The 20,973-nt window shown below is 51.4% G+C and overlaps 2 protein-coding genes across 18 annotated transcripts in view; one reads left to right on the top strand and one right to left on the bottom strand.

Annotated features, from left to right (window-relative positions):
- LOC144280829 (beta-1,4-galactosyltransferase 3-like) overlaps positions 1–13,044 on the bottom strand; it is a 29,359-nt gene extending 16,315 nt beyond the window's left edge. For 5 of the 16 annotated variants that reach the window (XR_013349248.1, XR_013349244.1, XR_013349245.1 and 2 more), the window contains exons 1-5: positions 5,837–5,919; positions 3,861–4,141; positions 2,136–2,371; positions 762–949; positions 95–217 (exon numbers count right to left, since the gene is read on the bottom strand). Coding sequence is in view for 7 of the 16 variants with exons in the window: in XM_077843258.1 (XP_077699384.1) it covers positions 95–217; positions 762–949; positions 2,136–2,371; positions 3,861–4,141; positions 5,837–5,904 (896 nt within the window). In the remaining 9 variants the exon portion in view is untranslated. Of the gene's footprint in view, positions 1–94; positions 218–761; positions 950–2,135; positions 2,372–3,860; positions 4,142–4,827; positions 4,949–5,836; positions 5,992–10,383; positions 10,575–12,886 lie in introns of those variants that run through there. The other 11 variants (XR_013349282.1, XR_013349280.1, XR_013349281.1 and 8 more) reach the window with 7 other exon arrangements.
- A 396-nt stretch (positions 13,045–13,440) lies between these two features.
- Positions 13,441–19,001, top strand: LOC144280821 (cytoplasmic tRNA 2-thiolation protein 1). 2 transcript variants are annotated; one of them, XM_077843228.1, is made up of 3 exons: positions 13,441–13,625; positions 15,040–15,584; positions 17,000–19,001. In XM_077843228.1, exons 2-3 carry the CDS (start codon positions 15,077–15,079, stop codon positions 17,569–17,571), a joined length of 1,080 nt encoding a protein of 359 aa, XP_077699354.1. In that variant the 5' UTR covers positions 13,441–13,625; positions 15,040–15,076; the 3' UTR covers positions 17,572–19,001. The 2 variants fall into 2 exon arrangements, with proteins under 2 accessions (XP_077699354.1, XP_077699359.1); XM_077843233.1 differs by having other exon boundaries at positions 13,557–13,720.
- Positions 19,002–20,973: the final 1,972 nt, after the last annotated feature.

Genomic DNA, 20,973 nt, shown 5'->3' with positions numbered 1-20,973 from the left:
CACACCCAGCCCTTCAGGCCATGGCGGCCAGTGTCCCCCACACCATGGAGGGACCTGCAGCCCCATGCTAGGCTCCTCAAGCAGGGCCCCCCACCTAGCAGCGATGTCATGGTCCTCATGATCCCAGTACCAGTACGAGTTGGGGAAGCCGTTTATCCTCAGGTAGTGAGTGGGGCGCAGAGCAAACACGCCCCCAAGGTAGCCGTGGTAGGGTAGCCTGGAGAGGCAGAGAGAGTTGGGGATAAGGAGTTTCAGGCAACAGGGGTCCTGGCCAGGATCTCCGAGCTTTATTTCTGAGTTTACCCTTCCCAACTCACCCCTGTGATCACCTCTCCCCTAACCCCGCAGGTACCCCCTTCCCTGATCTTGGAGTAACCCTTCCTCTGCCCCCTGAGGTGGGCCCTCACTTGACCTGGGATATCTCCTCCCCTAAATCATCTGACAGGCCCACCTTGTGACCCCTCGATGGCCCTTTCTCCTCAGACCCTAAGATAACCCTCTCCTGTCCCCTAGTCAGCCCCTTCTTTCACACATTCTCCTTCTCTGACCTCCACCATGACCCAGTCACTGACCTCCACCCTTAACACCCACATCTAAAAGGAAGTTTCTTCCCTGTCTACAAGACTTTTCCTTGGGCCCCATCATTCTTCACCTGAGTTCCAGGGATCGAGGCTTAGACCCTATAGATGGGCAGGGTGAAGTCCAGGGAAGCACAGGGTCTGACTATGGTTTCCCCCAGGAGGCCCCCTCCTTCCACCTACTTGTAGTTGAACTTGTCAATGGCCACAGACACATGGGCTGGGAAGATGTCACAGATGTAGAGGTTGCGGTCATCCTCTGGGAGGAGGTTCACATCATGGAAGAAGACACAGTCCCATTCCTCCTCCTGCATGGCCTCCCAGAACCCCACATTGCGTAGCTTGCCCCGGTTGAAGGCAGTGGTGTGTACCTGGGATGGACAGAGATGCTCCATGCTCACTCACCAGTGGGCAGGAGTGTTCCCCCACCTGTCAGGCCCATCTGCTCCCCCTTTCCAGTGCCATTCTGCTTGGGCCCTATTCCCACTGGAGCTGCAAAACCCAGACCTATCCACAAGGGCACAGTTCAAAGTTTACCTCTCCTGGAAGACTTTTCCTGGATTCCCACCCCCTATCCTAGGCAGAGTCTGTATCTCCAGCCCCTCAGCTCTGTCCACAACCATTTGCAGGATTCTCAAGGATTATCTCCTTCAAGAGACCATAAACCTCCCTTCAATAGGCAGGGGTTAGGGTGAGCAGGGACCACCTACATCTGTTTCTGCCCCTACCAAAGAATGGATCTGATGCTCAGAAACCATGACAGGGTTTGCCTCTCCCTCCTCTTCCTCCATCATCATGTTCTCCTTCATCACCACCTTGTTACCATCAACACTTGCTATTATGTTCATTGCCAGCATGAGCACCATCATCTTCAGCATCTCCAAGGCGATCAACACAACCTCATATCACCTCCGTCACTCACCACATCAACATCATCCTCACCACCATCAAAACCATCATTGCCATCATCATCATCACCATCATCATTAGCTTTATCACTAAGTACCTACTATGTACCAGGCCTTGACCTCACTGCTTTAGTCATTAACTCAATGCTTCCCACAACCTAGCGATGGAAGGGTTACTATCATCCCTGTCTCATGAATGAAAAAACCATAACACTGAGTTCTCCAAGTTTATCCATAGTTATATGAGTGACAATGGGATGGATGGATGGATGATGGTCCCACACTCTGACCACACAGGTAGTAATAGGCAAGACTGAGATTCAAACAAGCATCCAAAGGGATCCTAAACCCAGTGCTTTAAATTACCACTTAGCTTCATTGCCCAACCTGGCCAGCCCTGGTTTCAGGGAGGTCTAGACTCCGTGGGACTGAGTCTTCCAGACAGCCACTTGAGCCAACCCCAGACTCAGCCAGTCTAGACCAAACCTATAGCCCCACCTCTAATTTCCCCCAAGATCTTCTTGACTCATAAATCCAGCCCCCAACCAGCCACTCTCTGGCCCAAATGCTGACGTGACTCTCCACAGCTGTGCTTGGAGACCCACCTTGTGGGTCTTTATGCCTCTGCCCCTCCCCACCCCAGATGCACCTGGTTCACCACGTAGATGGCATAGTGCAGTTGCTGGCGCTGTAGGAAGGGGTGCAGATGGAAGAGCAGGTGCTGCAGATGTTGGACTTGCCCATAGTAGGGCACCACTACTGCTGTGTGGTGACGTGTCCAGCAGTCAGGTGGCCGGTACTGGCCCCCCAGCTCCACCAGCGGGTTCTTTTCCACCACCTGCTCCATTGTCAAGTTCTCTGGGATCATCACCTTCAAGGGGCCATCTGAGAGAGGTAAGTACCATGGATGGTCAAGGGGATCCCCTAGAAACCCCACAACCCAGTTGTACTGGGTTCCATCATGTACCCCCCCCCAAACCATGTCCACCAGCCTTCAGAATGTGACCTTAACTTGGGAATAAGTCTATGCAGATGTAAGTGATTAAAATGTGTAAGTGTTGAATTTGGGTGGGCCCTAAATGCAACAACTGGTGTCCTTATAAGAAGGTCATGTGAAGACCCAGAGAGGTGGCCATGGAGGCAGAAATTAAAGTGATGTGCCTCTAAGCCAAGGAAAGCCAAGGATTGCTAACAACCACCAGAAATTAGGAGAGAGAGAGGCATAGGATGGTTTCTCTCTCCAGAACATCCGGAAAGAACCAACACTGTCAACACCGTGATTTTGGACTTCTGGCTTCCAGAACTATGGGAGAATACCTCTCTGTTTTTTTTTTTTTTTTTCCTCTCTGTTGTTTTAAGGGTGTTTCCCCTGGGGTGGTTCTCAGGCCACCCACTCTCCCTGCACCTCAGACTGCTCCTTCCAGCACCTTCTTCCAAGGGCCCCACTGCCCACCCACCCAGCCCCAGCTGTGGCTCCTCCCCCTTTCTGTAGCAGAACATATTTTTTCCAAAGATGCCACAACAGTATCTCTTTACCCAAATGCCCTTCTTACAACATGACTCTGATACTCCTCCCACGGAGAGGTGAGTGTATGTCCCCACTCCTTAAAATTGGGTGGGCTTTTATAACAGTTTCAATGAATGGAGTATGGCAGAAGTGACACTACATGGCTTTTGGGACCAGATCAGAGAAGGCCAAATGGCTTCTGCCTGCTTTATGTGAACACTTGCTCTTAAGCTAGCAGTTGCCGGCTAAGCTCTCAGGCCACCATACTGTTAGGAAGCCCAAACGAGCCCACTGGGAGGGCTCTGCGGAGGCTCTAAGATCATGTACAGAAAGTGGGAGTGCTTCCACCCCCTGCTTTTTTAGCTCCAGCCATATCTCACTGCAACTGTGTGAAAAACCTGGACCACGACTGCCCAACTGGGCCCTTCCCAAAACTCCCCACCCAGATACACATTAAGAATTGATGACTGTTGGGCACCTGGGAGGCTCAGTGGTTGAGCATCTGCCTTTGGCTCAGGTTGTGTTCCCAGGGTTCTGGGGTCGAGTCCCGCATCAGGCTCCCTGTAGGGAGCCTGCTTCTCCCTCTACCTATGTCTCTGCCTCTCTCTCTGTGGCTCTCATGAATAAATAAATAAAATCTTTAAAAATAATAATAATTAAAAAAGAGTTGATGACTGTTTAAAGACAGAGTTCTGGGGTGGTTCGTTATGATGCAGCCACAGATGACTAGTACACATGCTGTCACCCTTGGGTCATCAGTGCCAGGCCTGCTGCTTATAGATCCTCCCCTACCCCCCCAAAGGAGTCTTTCTAGTTCCCCAAAACCTGAGGCAGGGTTGGGGGGACAGGATATTCTGACAAGCTTACTGATGTAAGGTGAGATGAGGGGGCAGCTAGGCAGGTCCTCCTCACTAACGCCCACAGGGTGGATCTGGCTGAGGTTGGTGTACACGTCCTGGGAAGAGGTCTGCGCAGCAGAGACCGAGACCAGAAAGGGCAACTCTTCTCCCACCGTTGGCCTGTCCTGTATCAGGACGCGCAAGAAGGAGGTGAAGCTGTGGCGGTGGCGGTTCTGGTAGAGGAATGCCCCCATAAGCAGCAGCTGTACCCCCAGAAATAATAACAGGAGCCCCCTCTGTTGTTCCATGCTGGGGAAGGAAACAGAAGGTCATTCTTTCCATCTTGCAAACCCCTCACTTTTGCCCCATGTAGCTCAGTCCCAGGGCCCTGCACCCACCCACTCCCTGACTGTCTTTGCACAGGGGAGGGGAGGTCAGGGTGAGAGAACAGCAAGGCTGCTCAAGGCTGTGCCACCTGCATGAAGAACCTGACTCGGGCACATCTGTAGCCTCATCCCTTCCCGCCTGGTCCCCTCCAAGCCCCGTGATCACAGTGGACCCTGGCTGGTTGCTCCCCTGGGTGAGCAACTCAATCTTTCTAAGGCTCAATGTCCTTGTCTGTGAAATGGGACCTACAGCGGGTTTGGGCTCACTGGGTTGTTGCGCTAGGATGTGCAGTGTGCAATGTGACCTGGCTGCACATTATTCCAGATTGTGCCAGGTCTGCTCATATTTCCAGCACCCTGTATGAAAGGGACCTGACTCCTGTTTATTCTGGGTGCCCTTCTCTTTCCTGTAATGAGCACCTGGTAGCTCCTAGAGGCTTATGCAGCCTCTATACGTCTCCACCATGGTCTAATCATCCTGGTTTGTGGCTGTCCTGTCAACCGCCCCCATCAGAGTAGGAGTTTGCAGAGAACAGGGTTCAGGACTGACTCATCTCTGGGTCCCCGGCATTTCCGAGCACAGGATGAGTAAGTGAATGAATGACTCACCACCTCATAGACTCCTGCTCATGCTCAGCCACCGTCAGAGCCCCTCACTGGGGAGACTTCTCCACATCCTCCCCTCTCTGCGTCAGCTCTCCTGGTCTCCTGTATCTCTGCTGTCACTGCTCTGCCACCAGACCAGGAATGATCTGTGTCCAGATCTTCCTCCCTCATCTCCCTCCCTCACCTACCTGGGAATGGGGCAGGCCCCGGCCCAGCTCAGCCCTGGGTCCCCAGCATCACCCAGCACCAGGGCTGAGTGTTTGTTCATCTCTAGTTACTAAGAACCACTTCTGTGCCAGGATTATTGAGCAAACCAACGAAGCTGCCACAAGCAAAACCAATAGAAACCTCTACTCCCCAGGAAACCCTCATTCTGGTGGGAAGGACAGGCAAGAAAACAGGTCATTTCAGAGAGCAATAAAAACCTACACATCGAAAGGGGTGGAGCAGGAAATGGATGGAAAGGAAAGAAACAGAGGGAGGCTATCTCTTTTCTGGGTGGCTGGGCAGAGGGAAGAGCAGGTGGAAAGGCCGTGAGGTAGGCAAGGAGAGAATCAAAGGGCACTGAACAGTCATACACAGGCTGGAGGCCTCGTCACTAAATTGGTGAGCGAATTTTCAGACAAACCAGAAAATTATCTCATTACAGAAATAGGCTCAGTATTATATCTCAAATGTGGGACAAGACAGTATGGGATTGGGGGCAGAAAACCCTTCAATTTTGGAGCATGGAGATATGAATCCCAATTTCAGTAGCAAATTCTCTGTTGTGAGGCAGGAATAAGAAAAAACTACCTGAAGGTAGAATGTCTCTCAGCCTCTCAGCTGAAAAGCCAGATCACAAAGGAGCGCTATTTCATAGAATACCACACAGACTTTTGAGTGACATTTCAAATTCAGATGCCCTTCTTTTCATCAAAATGAGAAGAAACCCCCACATATGGTGGAAATGCACCCTGTTCACACAAACAGGAGAAAACGGATTGTCGAGTATGTTTCGGGGGGAACGTACTGGGTGTTCAGTATGGGTGTGGTACTGGGTGGCTCAGTGGTTGGGCGCCTGCCTTCGGCCCAGGACATAATCCTGGAGTCCCAGAATCGAGTCCCACATTGGGCTCCTTGCATGGAGCCTGCTTCTCCCTCTGCCTGGGTCTCTGCCTCTCTCTCTCTCTGTCTCTCATGAATAAATAAAATATTTTTTAAAAGTATGCCTCAGGGAGCTCAGCTGGACTTGGTATGCACTTTGGGACCAAAAACCAGTCTTTGAAAGGTCCTGGTAGAGTTGGCGCAGCAGCAATTTATGAATGTATTTGATGAGAACAGCAGGGCTCATACTAATCCCTATTTCCCAGCGGTGAATGCTACAAGTGTGGATCGTTCCTGAGTCGGCCACCCCAGCCAGGGTCCAGCTGCTCTGTAAACATTTGGAGGTGCCAGCAGAACCTCGATGGTGACTCTATTTCCCCTTCCTCGGCAGCTTGGAGGAGCAAGGAGCCTTCCATGGCATATGTGTGCTCAGGAGCATGATTCTTCACACAGGAGTCGGCTGCATCTGTTGGTTTCTGTGGAGCCACCAACAAAGGGAATGTGTTGGACACACATCACCCAGTGTTAAGACACCCAGTGTCCAGACTTCTTTTTCCTGGTGCAGGACAGGAAGGACTACTATGGAAAGTGTGGTTTGTCTCCTGGAGAGCCCAGTAAAAAGGACCCCTCTGACTTCACAGGAAATGTGACAGGCACATTTTGTAGACTGCAACAAAGCAATTATCTTCTGATTCCTTATTTTATCATTGATCCCTATTGCAAATACAGGGGTTATGACTTAAGACACAGTGTTACTGTCATTTGGGCTCCTGGTGGAGAAAATTTAATTATGAGCAATGATTTGAAAAAAGAAATTGGGGGAAGCATAATCATGTGACTGTAGGTATAGAAGCATGAGTGGGGATCCCTGGGTGGTGCAGCGGTTTAGCGCCTGTCTTTGGCCCAGGGCACGATCCTGGAGACCCGGGATCGAATCCCACATCGGGCTCCCGGTGCATGGAGCCTGCTCCTCCCTCTGCCTGTGTCTCTGCCTCTCTCTCTCTCTCTGTGTGACTATCATAAATAAATAAAAATTAAAAAAAAAAAAAAGAAGCATGAGTGTGTTCCTGTTACTCCCTCAAAAAATAAGTCCATTTCACTACTATTGAAAGGTGAGCAAGGTAGGATAAAATCAATTGCACATTGTTTCCCAAAGTTACTTAAGATTTCAAGAAAAAAAAAAAAGCCCGACATTTTAAAGTAGCAGGAACTCCCATGCATGTTACAAGATTCAAATTAGTACACCCACATTTTCCAACTGACATGTTTCCAAGTCTCATAATAAGTTATATTTTCATTTGGGGAAAGCAATATTTTTCTGACTGCCGTGTGATATGTGTACATCCCTTAAGAGCCTACATGACCTCAGAGGCCCCAGAGTCTCCCCAAGGAGTCTCCCCATGGATCCCCCTAGGAAGCTGTCCATTCCTCCTGGTGGGTTCCTGACACATGCCTGCACCCCAGCTCTGTCTTCTGAGTCAGACTAAGGGTGGCAGTGGTTTGAGGATGACAATGCCTAGCATCTTCTGCCCCAACTGTGGCTCATTAGGTCTCTTTTCATGAAAAGGGAAAGGTAGAAGCACAGGGGATCTTAGGCTGACCTGCCATACACTACTGGCCCTCCAAGGTCCATACTCTCCAGAATGAAAATACACTGCCAACAAGAGGGAAGGTGTTGAAACCAAACCATCTAGAAGCCCCTCATTCCAAAGAAATTCTAATATTAGAAATGTGTTTCTTGGAGCATCTGGGTGGCTCAGTCGGTTTAGGCATCTGCCTTCAGCTCAAGTCATGATCCAGGGTCCTAGGATTGAGTCCTATGTCCAGCTCTCTGTTCAGCAGGGAGTCTGCTTCTCCCTCTGCCCCTCCCTTGCTCATGCATGCTCTCTCTCTCTGAAATAAACAAAATCAAGAAAGAAAAGAAAGAAAAGAAAGAAAAGAAAAGAAAAGAAAAGAAAAGAAAAGAAAAGAAAAGAAAAGAAAAGAAAAGAAAAGAAAAGAAAAGAAAAGAAGTTTCTTCTTTAGGAATGAAACCAATTTTTCTTTTCATCCGGAAATTATCTTTAAAGCTGGATCTGTTAGCTTCAGAAATACCTGCCCCAGGTCAGATTTTGTGTTCACTCTAAGGCAATCCCTAAACTTCCTGACCTCCAAGAAGGTAAGAAATGTATTCTGGTATATAGAACCTGTTTTATGTAGCAGAGGTCTTCCAAGTGGGGTGTGTATGTATACACAACTTCCTGCATGGGAATGTATTTCTATTCTACTCATTTAAGGTGATGCTAGGTTCCTGTTGGGACATTCTGTATTCAGAACCACCACAGCATGAGAGTTTAGTGGAGTTAATTTAAAATTCAACCACGGGGATCCCTGGGTGGCTCAGCGGTTTGGCGCCTGCCTTTGGCCCAGGGCGCGATCCTGGAGTCCCGGGAGATCCTGGAGTCCCGGGATCGAGTCCCACATTGGGCTCCCGGCATGGAACCTGCTTCTCCCTCCTCCTGTGTCTCTGCCTCTCTCTCTCTCTCTCTATGTCTATCATAAATAAATAAATAAATCTTTAAGAAAAATAAAAAAATAAAATTCAACCACAATGTTTTCAGGGACAAGTTTTTCAAGTTACACTGGATAAAATATCCAGGTAAAAAATTATGAACCCCAATTTTAGAATTGGTATGCATTTTTCTCTTAGGTACTTAAAACCTATTTGAGTCATGTCATAAAATATTTATCCCATTAACAGCCAATCTTCATCTCATATCACCTTGTAAAATGTGTAACATTTTCCACCTCTGAGTAACAAAACAAAACAAAACAAAAAAAACCTCAATGTTGAAAAATGTCAGGTGCCACTCGTCTTGTTCAAATTTTCCATAGCTTTACAGTTTTTTGTCTGCTTGATGAATTAATGAGAAATTTATATTCAAATATCGCAGTGCTTCTAGAATTTGTCAGTTTCTCCTCCTCATCCTGCTAATTTGGGTTTTATTTCTTTGGAGACTGTTTTGTTAGGTACATCCAAGTTTAGAATTGTTTGATCATCCTGGTTATTCCTTGTTCATCTGGGATGACACACTTTATTACTCCCAGTGCGTTTTGGCTCAAAAATCTGTTTAGTGGTTGTAGCTGAACTTAGATTTCTTTGTGCTGTTTTCCAGTGTCTTTTCCTCTCCTCTTGTGTTCACACTTTTGAGTCTTTACTTATTAGATGTGGGTGTCATGTGTACAGCACATAGCTTTTTTCTCAACTCTCCTGGTGATTGAGACAATTTTGCTAGTTTCTAATCTCACAGCAAATCTTATTTATTAAATGATTTTCATTTTTTGAGGAATCTCTGTACCCAACGTGGGGCTCAACCTTATACTGCAAGATCAAAAGTTGGATGCTTTTCTGAGACTGAACCACCAAGTCACCCCCACAGCATATATATATTTTTTAATTTTATTTATTTATTTGAGAGGGAGAGAGAGGGAGAGTGAGCTAGAGGGCAGGGGGAAGGAGAAGCAGACATCCTGCTGAGCCCTGAGATCATGACCTGAGCCCAAGGCAGACACTTAGCTTAACCACTTAACAGACTAAGTCACCCAGGTGTCCCTCCTACAGCAAATCTTATTTTAAAATATTTATTAACAAATTCCCCTAATTGGGACACCTGGGTGGCTCAGTGGTTGAGCGCCTGCTTTTGTTCAGGGTGTGATCCTGAAGTTCCAGTATCAAGTTTCACATGGAAGGGGGGGTGAGGTGGCCTGCATATACCCTGCTTCTCCTCTCTCTGCCTTTGTCTCTGCCTCTGTCTCTCGCGAATAAATAAAATCTTAAAAAAAAAAAAAAACAATTTTCCCTAACCTAAACCAATACTAAGCTTTTAGATTTTATAAACTAATATAATCCACAAAGGTAGTCTTGATCTTAAAAGAATACTAACGCATTGTGGGCCTTTCATTTCCAAAGCCACCCTTTGATTTCACAAGTAAGGATATTGATGCCTAAAGTCACTCAGGTGTAAGAAAAGAGCATGAATTTTAGGGGCACCCGGGTGGCTCAGTTGGTTCAGCATCTACCTTTGGCTTAGGGTCATGATCTCAGGGTCCCAGGATTGAGTGCCACATCCAGTTCTCTGCTCAGCAGGGAGTCTGCTTCTCCCTCTCCCTCTGCCCCTCCTCCTGCTCCCTCAGATAAATAAAATCTAAAAAAAGAAAAAGAGCATGAATTTGAGCCCAAGCCTGTGTGTGTGCAACTCCGAAGTTCTTTCCATTGCCTGGCTGGGGGTGTCTTGGGGGATGAGGGTGGTAGAGCTCAGGGAAGGTTTCCCCAAAGAGGTAGCATTCTGGGTATGTCCCGAAGGATAAGCAGACATTCGCCACCTATACCCAGGGAGGGAAAGGCACTCTAGGCAGAGAGAGATGGAGGTACCAGAGAGCCTGGTGTGCCTAAATCATGGTGGTAATGGTACCTCTCATCTTTGGAGCACTTACTATGGCCCAAGAGCTGTTTTAAGCACTCATCAAACGTTCCCTCTTCTCAGTCTCAGCATTACTGGCATTCTGGGCATGTTAGTTCTTTGCTATAGGGGCTCTCCTGTGTATTAGAGATTTCTAACACTTCTGGATGCCAGTATCCGCCAACTCCAGCTGTGACCATCAAAAATGTCTCCACCAAATGTCCTCTGGAAGTCAAAATCATGTCAGGTTGAGAACCAGTGCTCTCATCATATGAGGGCTGTACTATTATTATTTTTTTTAATTTTATTTATTCATGAGAGAGAGAGAGAGAGAGAGGCAGAGACACAGGCAGAGGGAGAAGCAGGCTCCATGCAGGAGCCCGATGCAGGACTCAATCCTGAGACTCCAGGACCACACCCTGAGCCACCCAGGAATCCCTACTATTATTATTTCTATCTCACAGGTGAGAAACTGTAAGCTGTCCACAGTTCCACAACTAGGATGGTACTCCCAGGATCTGAAACAAGTTGCTTCTGCTCTTAACCACCATACCACACGGCAAACTTCCTGGGTTCTGTGCTCACTGGGGCGCAAATCACAGGAGACAAGAAAAGAGGGGCAGGCTAGGGGCAGCTCAGGAAGGGCCTTGAAAGCCTTGCCTGCTCTGTACCTGGCCTTGTGCCTGGATGCTGGGACCCAGGTGCAAATCCAACTAAAGCCCTCTCTCAAGGAGCTCCCAATACAAAGAGACACCGAAAGTCACAGATAGCCACAGCCCAAGGTGACAGGGCCTCTGACAATGTCAGGGACCAGGGGCTGTGTGAGCCCAGAGATGGTTTATTAATGCAGTGCAAGTGAGGACAGGTCCTGCAGGCTTTCTAGAGGGAGTACATCCACGTGGCTACCTGGATGAGAAATAGGAATCAGTGTGGTGAGGAGGAGGGGTGAAGAAGGGTCTTCAGGAAGGGAGGATGGCACGTGTAAACACCTGGCAGAAAAGTTACTTCACTGGCAATTGTGGGGGAACTGCCAGAGGCTCAGGAGGCTGAAAAGTCATCAGGGGCCTGGTTGCAAACACCAAGCTGAGAGACTCAAACTTACCCTGCAGGTGATGAGAAGCTACATTCTCCTGCCCTCTCCAGAAGCCCCTGACACCAACTTACAGTCTTTCCCACTGGAATATTGTGTTGCAACAAACAAAACATAAAATGTTTGCAAAGCATCCATGAGATACCTCTGTCCAAACTGTGCCAACACACTGGTGAATATGGCCACTAAGGACTAGTGGGACTGGTCCAGCTCTCAACTGGATTACCAATTACTGCTGCGCCAGGGAAGTGACATGAGGAACCAGAACACCCCGGCCTCAAGCACTTACTAAGCACCAACCACTGGTCTTAATGTTTTACAGAGGTTAACTCAGTTACTTCTTTAACCCAACAACACTATTATCATCTCCACTAGGCAGAGGACACTCAAGCACAGACTTTTCATCACTTACTCAAGGTCACACAACTAAGCAAGTGGCACAGGGAGTCAACTGGCAGGCTGGCTTTCACATCCTCTTTTTGTCAATGATGTCCAGTTTGAGATAAACCTTTCTGTCAATTTCTCAGTACAAAGTGTGTGGGTGGTGTTAAGATCTGCTCAAATACATAGTGAAAGAGACTTGCAAAGCAGGAGACTAAAACCAACACAGAACCACCTAAATTTGTATCCTAGTTGTGGGGTTAGAAAACCAAAGTACAGCACAGCAGAATACCACTTAGGCCATGGTTCCTCAACTTTGGCACTATTGTTCTGAACCAGAAAATTTGTTGCAGTGAGAGGCCATCCTGCACACACTATGTTTACCAGCATCCTTGGCCTCTACCTACCAAACGCCAGTCACATCCTTCCCTGCTTCCTTGTTGTGACAACCACAAATGTCTCCAGATAGTGCCAACTGTTCTCTGAGGTACAAAACCACCCTCAAGCTGAGGAGTGACTTAAAGACTCTCAGTAGGTTGCCTGAGGTTTTGACATTCTCACCTCACTCCTTTCTTTAAGAGAAAAATTAAGCCTGGTCACCAGTGGGAAGCTGTCCCCAGTCATTAGAATAAATGGGATGAAAGTTTACTGTTTGGTGAACACACACTTTCCATATTAACTCATATTAACTCAGTCTGTGAGGCACATTCTGTTATTAACCTCCACTTTACGGAGGAGGAGCACATGCCAATTGCTCAGCAAGTGCTATTCTATCCCTCATGTCCTGGCTCGCAGCACTTTTAACAGCTGGTCATCTGTATCTCTCCAGCCAGGCCTGACACTCCAGTGTCCCCGAGGGTCAACCCTCGTGACAGCTTCGGACACCCAAATGTCCCCCATCACCCTTCATTCTCAATCCTCCCTATCGAGGGTCTCACAGGGGGAGACAAGAAATAACACTCAGGAGGAGGGCAGTTTGGGGGCTGCAAAGCGGCTGAGGGGGGAGAGGGTGCTGACTCCTGGGAGACTGCACCCTAACCCTGGGACCAACCCTCATTGGTCTCACCTGCCCTCTCTCTCGAGCTCTGCCTTCAACCCCACAAGCCCGGAGGGGCGCGCACTTGTCACTGAGCCACGCCCGCGGGTAACTGCTCACCGGGGTCCCGCCCCGAGCCTGGCGCGCGCGTGGCGAAGCGCAAACCGCTCGGGTCAGCTCCGCGCCCGCACAGCCCGCCGGCCGCAGGGCCCTGGACCGCGTTCGCTGGCGCGCCCACGCCCACTCCCACGACCGTGGGGGCGCGCGGAGAAGCCCACCCTGTGCCCCGGGCGACGCGGCCCCATCCCTGCAATCTACGCCGCGGTCGCGCTGCCTCTCCCTTGCGCACCCCTATTCCCTTTCTCCCCTCCACCCTGACAACTCTCCACCCGCACCTCAAGCCCTATCATACTCCCATAAAGGCAGAAAACCGAAAAGGCAACCATTCCCTCTCTAGAATGAAGTGCACAGCGGGCTGCAGGACACGGGAATCAGGCCCCTGCTCCTGCTTTTGCGCAGGCGCAGCCGGAGACGCGCCGGACTGACCCCGAGCACCCGAGGAGCCGTGGGCGGCGCGCATGACGTCACTGCGAGGCTCGCAGGGTGTGGGCCCAGCTGGCTTCCGAGCTGTAGGAGCTTTGGGCCAAACTGCCCCAAGGGCACCTGGGAGTCGTAGGCAGGGAAACCCAAAGCCTTCTGGTAGTCGTAGTCCCTTCACCGTTTCCGCGTTTTCTCGGAGCCTGGACTTTCCTGCGCGGGTTCTGCTCACGTGAGTGCCTCCTTCCTCGATGGGCCGATCCTGGCCCTTTGTAGTGCTAGAGTGTTAGGAGTTGAGGATCTCCTATTCTTCTCCCACGCATTCCGGTAGGTGTCCCTGGAGACATGGCACTCCTCTCCGTGATCCCCCAGCGCCAATCTCTGGCGACTCTCTGGGCGGAAGTGCCCTAAGCAGCTGCTGATCCGCTTTGGACTCTGCCTCGGTTCTGACCCCTCGTTTCCATCCCGCAACCTGAGGACGGTTCCAACGCACCCTCCTCTATCCTGGTTACAACCTGGATAGTTGTAGAGTGATCAGGGCCGGCGTTGGGGGAGCGTCAGGCGGCCGTGGGAGCCCAGCGGAGGCGCCAGACCCAGCCCAGGGTCCCAGAAGGACTTCCAGAGCAAAGGACCTCAAAACTTACCATGCCCAGACAGAATTACAGAGGCCTAAACCTCTGGCTCGCACAGTATTTACCTATTCTTCCCTCTTCCCCCTTCTTCCCCACGAAATGGTCCCCTGTTCTTCCCCGTGCTGAAGCCAGAACCTTTGTCAGCCCCCTGCTTCTCTCACCTACTGCCTCGTTCAACCAACTCTTGTGCGAGTCCCACTTGCTCTATTTCCAGAAGAGATCCAGACCACTTCTCTCCACCTCCACTGCCTCTACTCAGTCCTAAGCCACATTATTGTTCATCTGGATTGTTGCAGGAGCCTCTTCATTGGTCTGCCCGTGTCTACCCTCGCTACTCTCCACCCTCTATTTGCGCGCAGCAGCAGCCCCAGGATCTTGTTAAAATATAAATCAGATCCTGTCACTGCACAGATTACAACTATCCAATGGTTCCCATCTCATCCAGAATAAAATCTAAGCTCCTCACCCTGCCAACCTCCAAGGCCTAGATCCTCTCCCCTCTTCAGCCATAAATCACTTTCCAAAAAACTGAACACAGGTCCTGCCTCTTCGGTCTTTGCATTTGCTATTAACTCTATCTGGAACATTCTTCCCACCTTGATGTAATGCCTGATTCCTTACCCTTCTAGCCTGAGCTCAGAGGATAATTCCTTCATATTACTTCTTATATTTGTAAAGTATCTTGGTTATTTATTTATCCATGGGTTGGCTCCTCCACTAAACTTGATGCCTGCAACCCTTCCTATTTTGATCACTGCTGGCCCAGTGCCTAACACATGTTAGGTAGATGGGAGGCAATGAATGGATACTTGTTGAATGAATGAATGAATGAATGAATGAGTGAGTGAATAATGAACGCTTAACCTGAGACTTGAAGGTGCCAAGCCTGCACAAGTGCTGGGAGAATATTCCAGGCAATGGGTGTACTCAGCGCTATCCAGGCCGCCTCTCCGGAGGCGACGACCCCGCAAATCGGAATCCGCATGTAACCTGCCTCTCGCTCTCCCTGTCCAGGAGAAGCCAACTCCTTCCCGCCCGCCCGGAACCCGCGATGCCCGCCCCGCAGTGCTCCTCTTGCCACGCGGCGCGCGCCGCCCTCCGCCGCCCGCGCTCCGGCCAAGCGCTGTGCGGCGCCTGCTTCTGCACCGCCTTCGAGGCCGAGGTGCTGCACACGGTGCAGGCGGGCCGCCTGCTGCCACCCGGCGCCGTAGTGGCCGTGGGCGCCTCCGGCGGCAAGGACTCCACGGTGCTGGCGCACGTGCTGCGCGAACTGGCGCCGCGCCTGGGCGTCTCGCTGCGCCTGGTGGCCGTGGACGAGGGCATCGGCGGCTACCGCGACGCGGCGCTGGCGGCCGTGCGGCGCCAGGCGGCGCTCTGGGACCTCCCGCTCACCGTCGTGGCCTACGCGGACCTCTTCGGGGGCTGGACGATGGACGCGGTGGCCCGCAGCACCGCCGGCTCCGGCCGCAGCCGCGCCTGCTGCACCTTTTGCGGGGTGCTGCGGCGCCGTGCGCTGGAGGAAGGGGCGCGCCTCGTGGGAGCCACGCACATCGTGACAGGTGAGCACGGGCCCTGCGGCCGAGGGGCAAAGGGGGTACCCTTAAGTGGTGAAGGAGCCGCTGGGTGTGCCCTGGGGGGAGGAGCTGCACATGGGGAAGGGGATGTGCGTGCCCCCTGAAGGTGCGTGCCTGGCATGGGCGCGGCCAGCTTTTGAGTCACTGTGATCGATGGCATTGGCAGCTCCAGGGTGGAGGGGTAGTCTCCAGGGGCTTGGTTCCCTACATTAAGAAAAAATGACATTCTTTGTGTCCCCGTTCACAAAAGAACGGGAATGAAGTGGTCCCACCCTTCAGAAGCCAACTGTAGTCTGGAATACAACTGTCTTTGAATTCCTTTTTTTCTGTCAGCCTCTCCTCTGTGATGACCCTTATTCTCTCCTGGTCATCACTTCAACACATAATTCTTGACCACTTACTGTGTACCTGTAAGCTACAAAGCCCAGAGCAATGCCTAATTTCAGTTTCCTCTTCTGTAAAATGGGGTTGTTAATAATATTGAGGTCCTAGGGTTGTTGGGAATTAGGTTATGTGTGCAGCACTTGGACCAGAGACCGGAAACCAGTAGATATTGCAGAAATGTTTGCCATTGTGATGCTGCACTAGACGGTATCTCTTCCTGCTCTTCTCTCACACGTATAATTAGAACCTGAGAAGTGCTACTCGGGAAAATCATAGACTTTGCCAGCTTCTAATAGAAGCATCCAGTTGAAGGAAGAAGAGTAGGGGTTAGGGGTTAGGAAGCATCTAGAGTGAGCTGAAGGCCACCCAGTAACCAGTGAAAGGCAGACAGAGGGGCAGATTATAAGCAGAGGAAACAGTTTATGCAAAGGCCCTGAGAAGGGTTAGTGTGCCAATTCAAGAAGCCCTAAGAACACCAGTGTTCTACTGTCTGGACTATACAGGCTCCAGTATAAAATAATAAGATGCAGAATAAGAGATTTAGCTTGTTTTATGGTGATTGTTGTGTAAATATTCCCTTTCTCCCTGGTCTTTCTGAATGCCGTGATGTGCATTCCCAGAGGCACTGGGGCAAGGGCTCACTTGAGAGTCTCCATTAACTTAAATGCTGCTTTGGCTCCTGTGCAGTGTGAAGCACACTTCTGAGACTGAAATGTTTGTAGCCTAAAGCACTTTTACTACCTTCCTGAAAAGGCAACTAGCACAGGGCGGGCGGGGATGGTGATAAGTGGGTGCCAGATGAGGGCACCCCGAATTGCTCCCCGGGAACCTGTGTGTGTTCCCCTCTTCTTTCTCACTGTGACCACCGTCAGCCTCCACCTGGCTGTCCCGGGGCGCCCAGGGGTCTCCATGGCCCCGTGCGGCCCTCCCTGCTGGTCTCCGGGCCCCTCCCCGTCTCCCCGCCCGGCTGCCCCGCGGTGCGCCCCCACCTCACCGGCTCCCCCTCTCTCCCCCAGGCCACAACGCCGACGACATGGCAGAGACGGTGCTCATGAACTTCCTGCGGGGCGACGCGGGGCGGCTGGCCCGGGGCGGGGGCCTGGGCTCGCGGGGCGAGGGGGGCGCGTTGCCGCGCTGCCGCCCGCTGCAGCTGGCCTCGCAGAAGGAGGTGGTGCTGTACGCGCACTTCCGTCGCCTCGACTACTTCTCCGAGGAGTGCGTCTACGCGCCCGAGGCCTTCCGCGGCCACGCGCGCCACCTGCTCAAGCTCCTGGAGGCGGCGCGGCCGTCGGCGGCGCTGGACCTGGTGCACTCGGCCGAGCGCCTGGCCCTGGCCCCGGCCGCGCGGCCCCCGCCCCCCGGCGCCTGCTCCCGCTGCGGGGCGCTGGCCAGCCGCGCGCTCTGCCAGGCCTGCGCCCTCCTGGACGGCCTGCAGCGCGGCCGGCCCCGGCTGGCCATCGGCAAGGGGCGCGACGAGGAGGGGCCGCCCCCGCCTCCCAGAGACCCGCGCTCGGCGCCGGGCCCCGCCGCCGCCGCCGGGGAGTGCGGGGCGGCCTGTGAGGGGCGCTGCGCCCAGGCCTCGGTGTGACTGCGGGAGGCCGCTGACCCCGCTGACCCCGCAGGAGCTGAGGCCGGGACCCCTGGGTCGGAAGGAGGAGGGAGCAGGGGGCTGGGAGCCAGGACTCCTGGGTGCGAGGGAGGAGGGGCTGGGGCAGGGACCCCTGGGTGTGAGGGAGGAGGGAGGAGGAGGCAGGGACCCCTAGATCTGAGGGAGGAGGGGCTGGGGGCCTGGACTCCAGGGTGTGAGGGAGGAGGGGCTGGGGGCCTGGACTGGTGTCAGGGAGGAGAGAACTGAACAACCTTCCATTCCAGAGCCAGTAGAAATTAGAGGGCTGCTTGCCTAGTACTCTGCCAGGTTCTGGGCATGCTCGGGAGAGTCCTAACCCTCCTTTAGGACCCACTATGTGTCATGTTTGCCAGGAGCGGGTAAAGCAAAACCGCTTCCCTTGATGGGCTCTCTCATTTACAGTAATCAGGATGCTTATCTTTGAGTGCTGTGCATACTGCAGATGCATCCACACCACAATCTCACTGGCTGTTGCCCGAGGTCAGGTGACTGGCCAGAGGTCACCTAGCTGGAGACAGATAATATTGGAGCCTCACACGCAGATATGCGCCTAAAGCTCTTCAAAACAGTGGATTTGCTCCCCACCCCCACCTGAATCTCTCCTGGTGTCTCTGTGTGGTGCATGAGGAGCAGCTGGGTGGGCTCCCCAGACCTCAAATTATGGAGGCAGAGCTGCGTGAGCCTCAGTCAGTGACTTGACCTCTCTGGTCTTCAGTTTCCTCCTCTGAAATGAAATCACCACCCACCCACCCCATCAAAGCACCGTTGGATGGATTTGATAGTGTCCTTAATATATGCTGGCCAACTTTGTGGGTCATATTACATTTTGGCCACCAGGGTTCTCTGGGTTTCAGAGTCTGCACTTCCAGAAGGGTGTGAGGCCAGAAGCTTCCTTGCATGACCCCTGGAGAGACACCTGGAGTTCTCAGTACCCTCTCCAAGTTGCTGGCCTGGCCCTTTGTCAGGAATGCCCTCCCTTTCCGTACACCTTCTCAAATCCTCCAAGATACTTCTAGAAACCTTCCTGACTCTCTCTTCTCACCTGCCCAGCCTGGGACGTAGGACTCTTCCCAAGTCCCAGCCCCTGAGTCCTGCCCTCATATGTGGCTGTCCACAATCTGGTTCTTGTTCTCCCTAACTGGACTGAGGTTTAAGAGCAGACCCCCCACCCCACCAGATAACCAACATCATTTATTCGCTATTTATTGAGTCCCTAATGTGTGCAGGAGCTTTTCTAGATATTGTTGGGGGAAAAAAATACAAAAACCTCTCACTCAGGGCTTTTGTTGGCTTGGTCAGTGGAGCATGTGACTCTTGATCTTGGGGTCATGGGTTCAAGCCCCACATTGGGTGTAGAGATTACTAAAAATAAATAAACTAAAAAAGGGGCACCTGGGTGGCTCAGTGGTTGAATGTCTGCCTTTGGCTCAGGTTGTGATCCTGGGGTCCTGGGATCGAGTCCCGCATCGGGCTCCCTAAATGGAGTCTGCTTCTTCCTCTGCCTATGTTTCTGCCTCTCTGTGTGTGTGTGTCTCTCATGAAGAAATAAATAATCTTCAAAACAAAACAAAACAAAACAAACCAACCCTCTCACTCCCAGAGCTTAAGAAAGCCAAAGCTTTCTTTGGTATTGCTGGAGAAAGCCAAAGCCAAATCAGTATGTAATAGGCATCTGATAATGCACGCTATGAATAACAAAGCAGCTTAAGGGGAAAGGGCATGAGGGGGTGCTATTTCAGTTTGGGAGGTCAGGCCCCTTTTAAGAAAGTGAACAGAAACCAAAATAAAGCAAGGTCAGTTTCTAGCCATGACAGAGTATCTTGTGTCAGAACAACACTTCCGCTGAGACCAACTGGAAAAGAAAAAATAGATATATAACAAAGCGATCTATTTGAAGACATCAAAGAGCTACCAGGGCAGCCAGGATCCCACAGAAGAGGCTCATTCTGCTGGAGGGACCAGGAGGCTAAGGAATAGGCAGAAAGCACAGGCTGAGAGGCCAGGGATCTTGGTGGAGCATTCAACAGTGTGCTGGGACTGGAGACAGATTTGGAGTCTAGGGCTACATGGGCAGGGACTCCAGGGACCAGAATCTGGGGTGAAGGGAAGAGTGTTGAGGTCGGCCGGACACTGCATTTTCCCTGGACAGTCTCATGGAATCAGGTAAAGTTTGATGTTCAGGGTCTCGTAAAAAGTCGAGGCCCAGTAAGCACCTGTTAGGACCCCAGTAAGATTACAAATTAGAAGTAGGCCCACCTAGAAGTAGACCCACCCACAAAAACACCAGAACCTAGCTTCAAATACTCAATCCCAGACCAGGTTAAGAAGATTCCTACCCTGCTGGCAAGCAAGAGTAGGGTAGCCCTGTAGAGTTGTAAAGGGATGCTCTCTCTTCCTTGCCTGCCTCCTCCACAACCACCCCCCACCCCATACACACACACTCCCAGCTCCTCACATGGAGAAAGGGGCTGAGTGCTCTAATAAATCCCTCGTCTTAGCTCCCTCCCTAGGTGTTTCCCTAACTGCACCCACTCATACAGCTATGACAAATTCTAGAGACAATTTTAGATTCTGTATAGTATTCTCTTCCTCCAGAATCTATTTCTTGCCTGTAGCAGGCAGGGCATTTCAATGCAATCAGGGATCAAGGGAGTTTAAAACCCAGCTTCAGTCCTTATGGGGTGAACTTTTTTTCCAGTCTACCCTCACTGGTAGTCCCAGCTACAGGACTGTAATGGAGCCAGGGCCCCTCCCGCTTGGCAAACCCTCAACTGTCTTTCTTCTCTAGCCCTCCCGACACTTGTAAGGTCCTACGTAGCTTCTCAGTAACTGCTCAGAATTGGCAATCTAGCGGGGAAAGGGGGCTTTAAATACGTGGCTCATGTCTTTTAACTTCCTGCTTCTTCCATCTGCACTGTGCAATTTTCTCTGTCAACTCCAAACATCTGAAAAATTGTATCCAGGTTGTCTGATATTTGTTTTTTTCCACAAGGAAGGTTGGTTTGAAATACCCTGACAGGCCACTGTCAGAATCGTGTAACCTGAACTAGAGAGTTTGCCAAGCTTCCTATGTGTGCTGAGTGCCATTACCAGAAGGTTCTGGGATCCCACCCACTGAGGGGCTCCCCACAGGTCTTGTTTCTCCCAGAACCAGCTAACCACCCCCAACTCATGAGCCAGACCACAGTATTGTTTGCTCTGAAGCTGTACCAGCTCTGGAGCAAGTCACCCAATAGATGGATCAGGAGTCCGTATGCCTTCCTGCTCTAGGCCCCACACACACCCCACCCCCTATATCCCCATGCACCCCATCTTCATGGCCTCTTCTAGTGCTAGCTCCAGCTGGTACCTGCTGTTGTTACA

Source organism: Canis aureus, chromosome 1, assembly GCF_053574225.1.
Source record: "Canis aureus isolate CA01 chromosome 1, VMU_Caureus_v.1.0, whole genome shotgun sequence".
Classification (NCBI taxonomy): Eukaryota; Metazoa; Chordata; class Mammalia; order Carnivora; family Canidae; genus Canis; species Canis aureus.
Note: the sequence above shows the minus strand (reverse complement) of the source record. Positions and strands in the feature narration are given on the sequence as shown.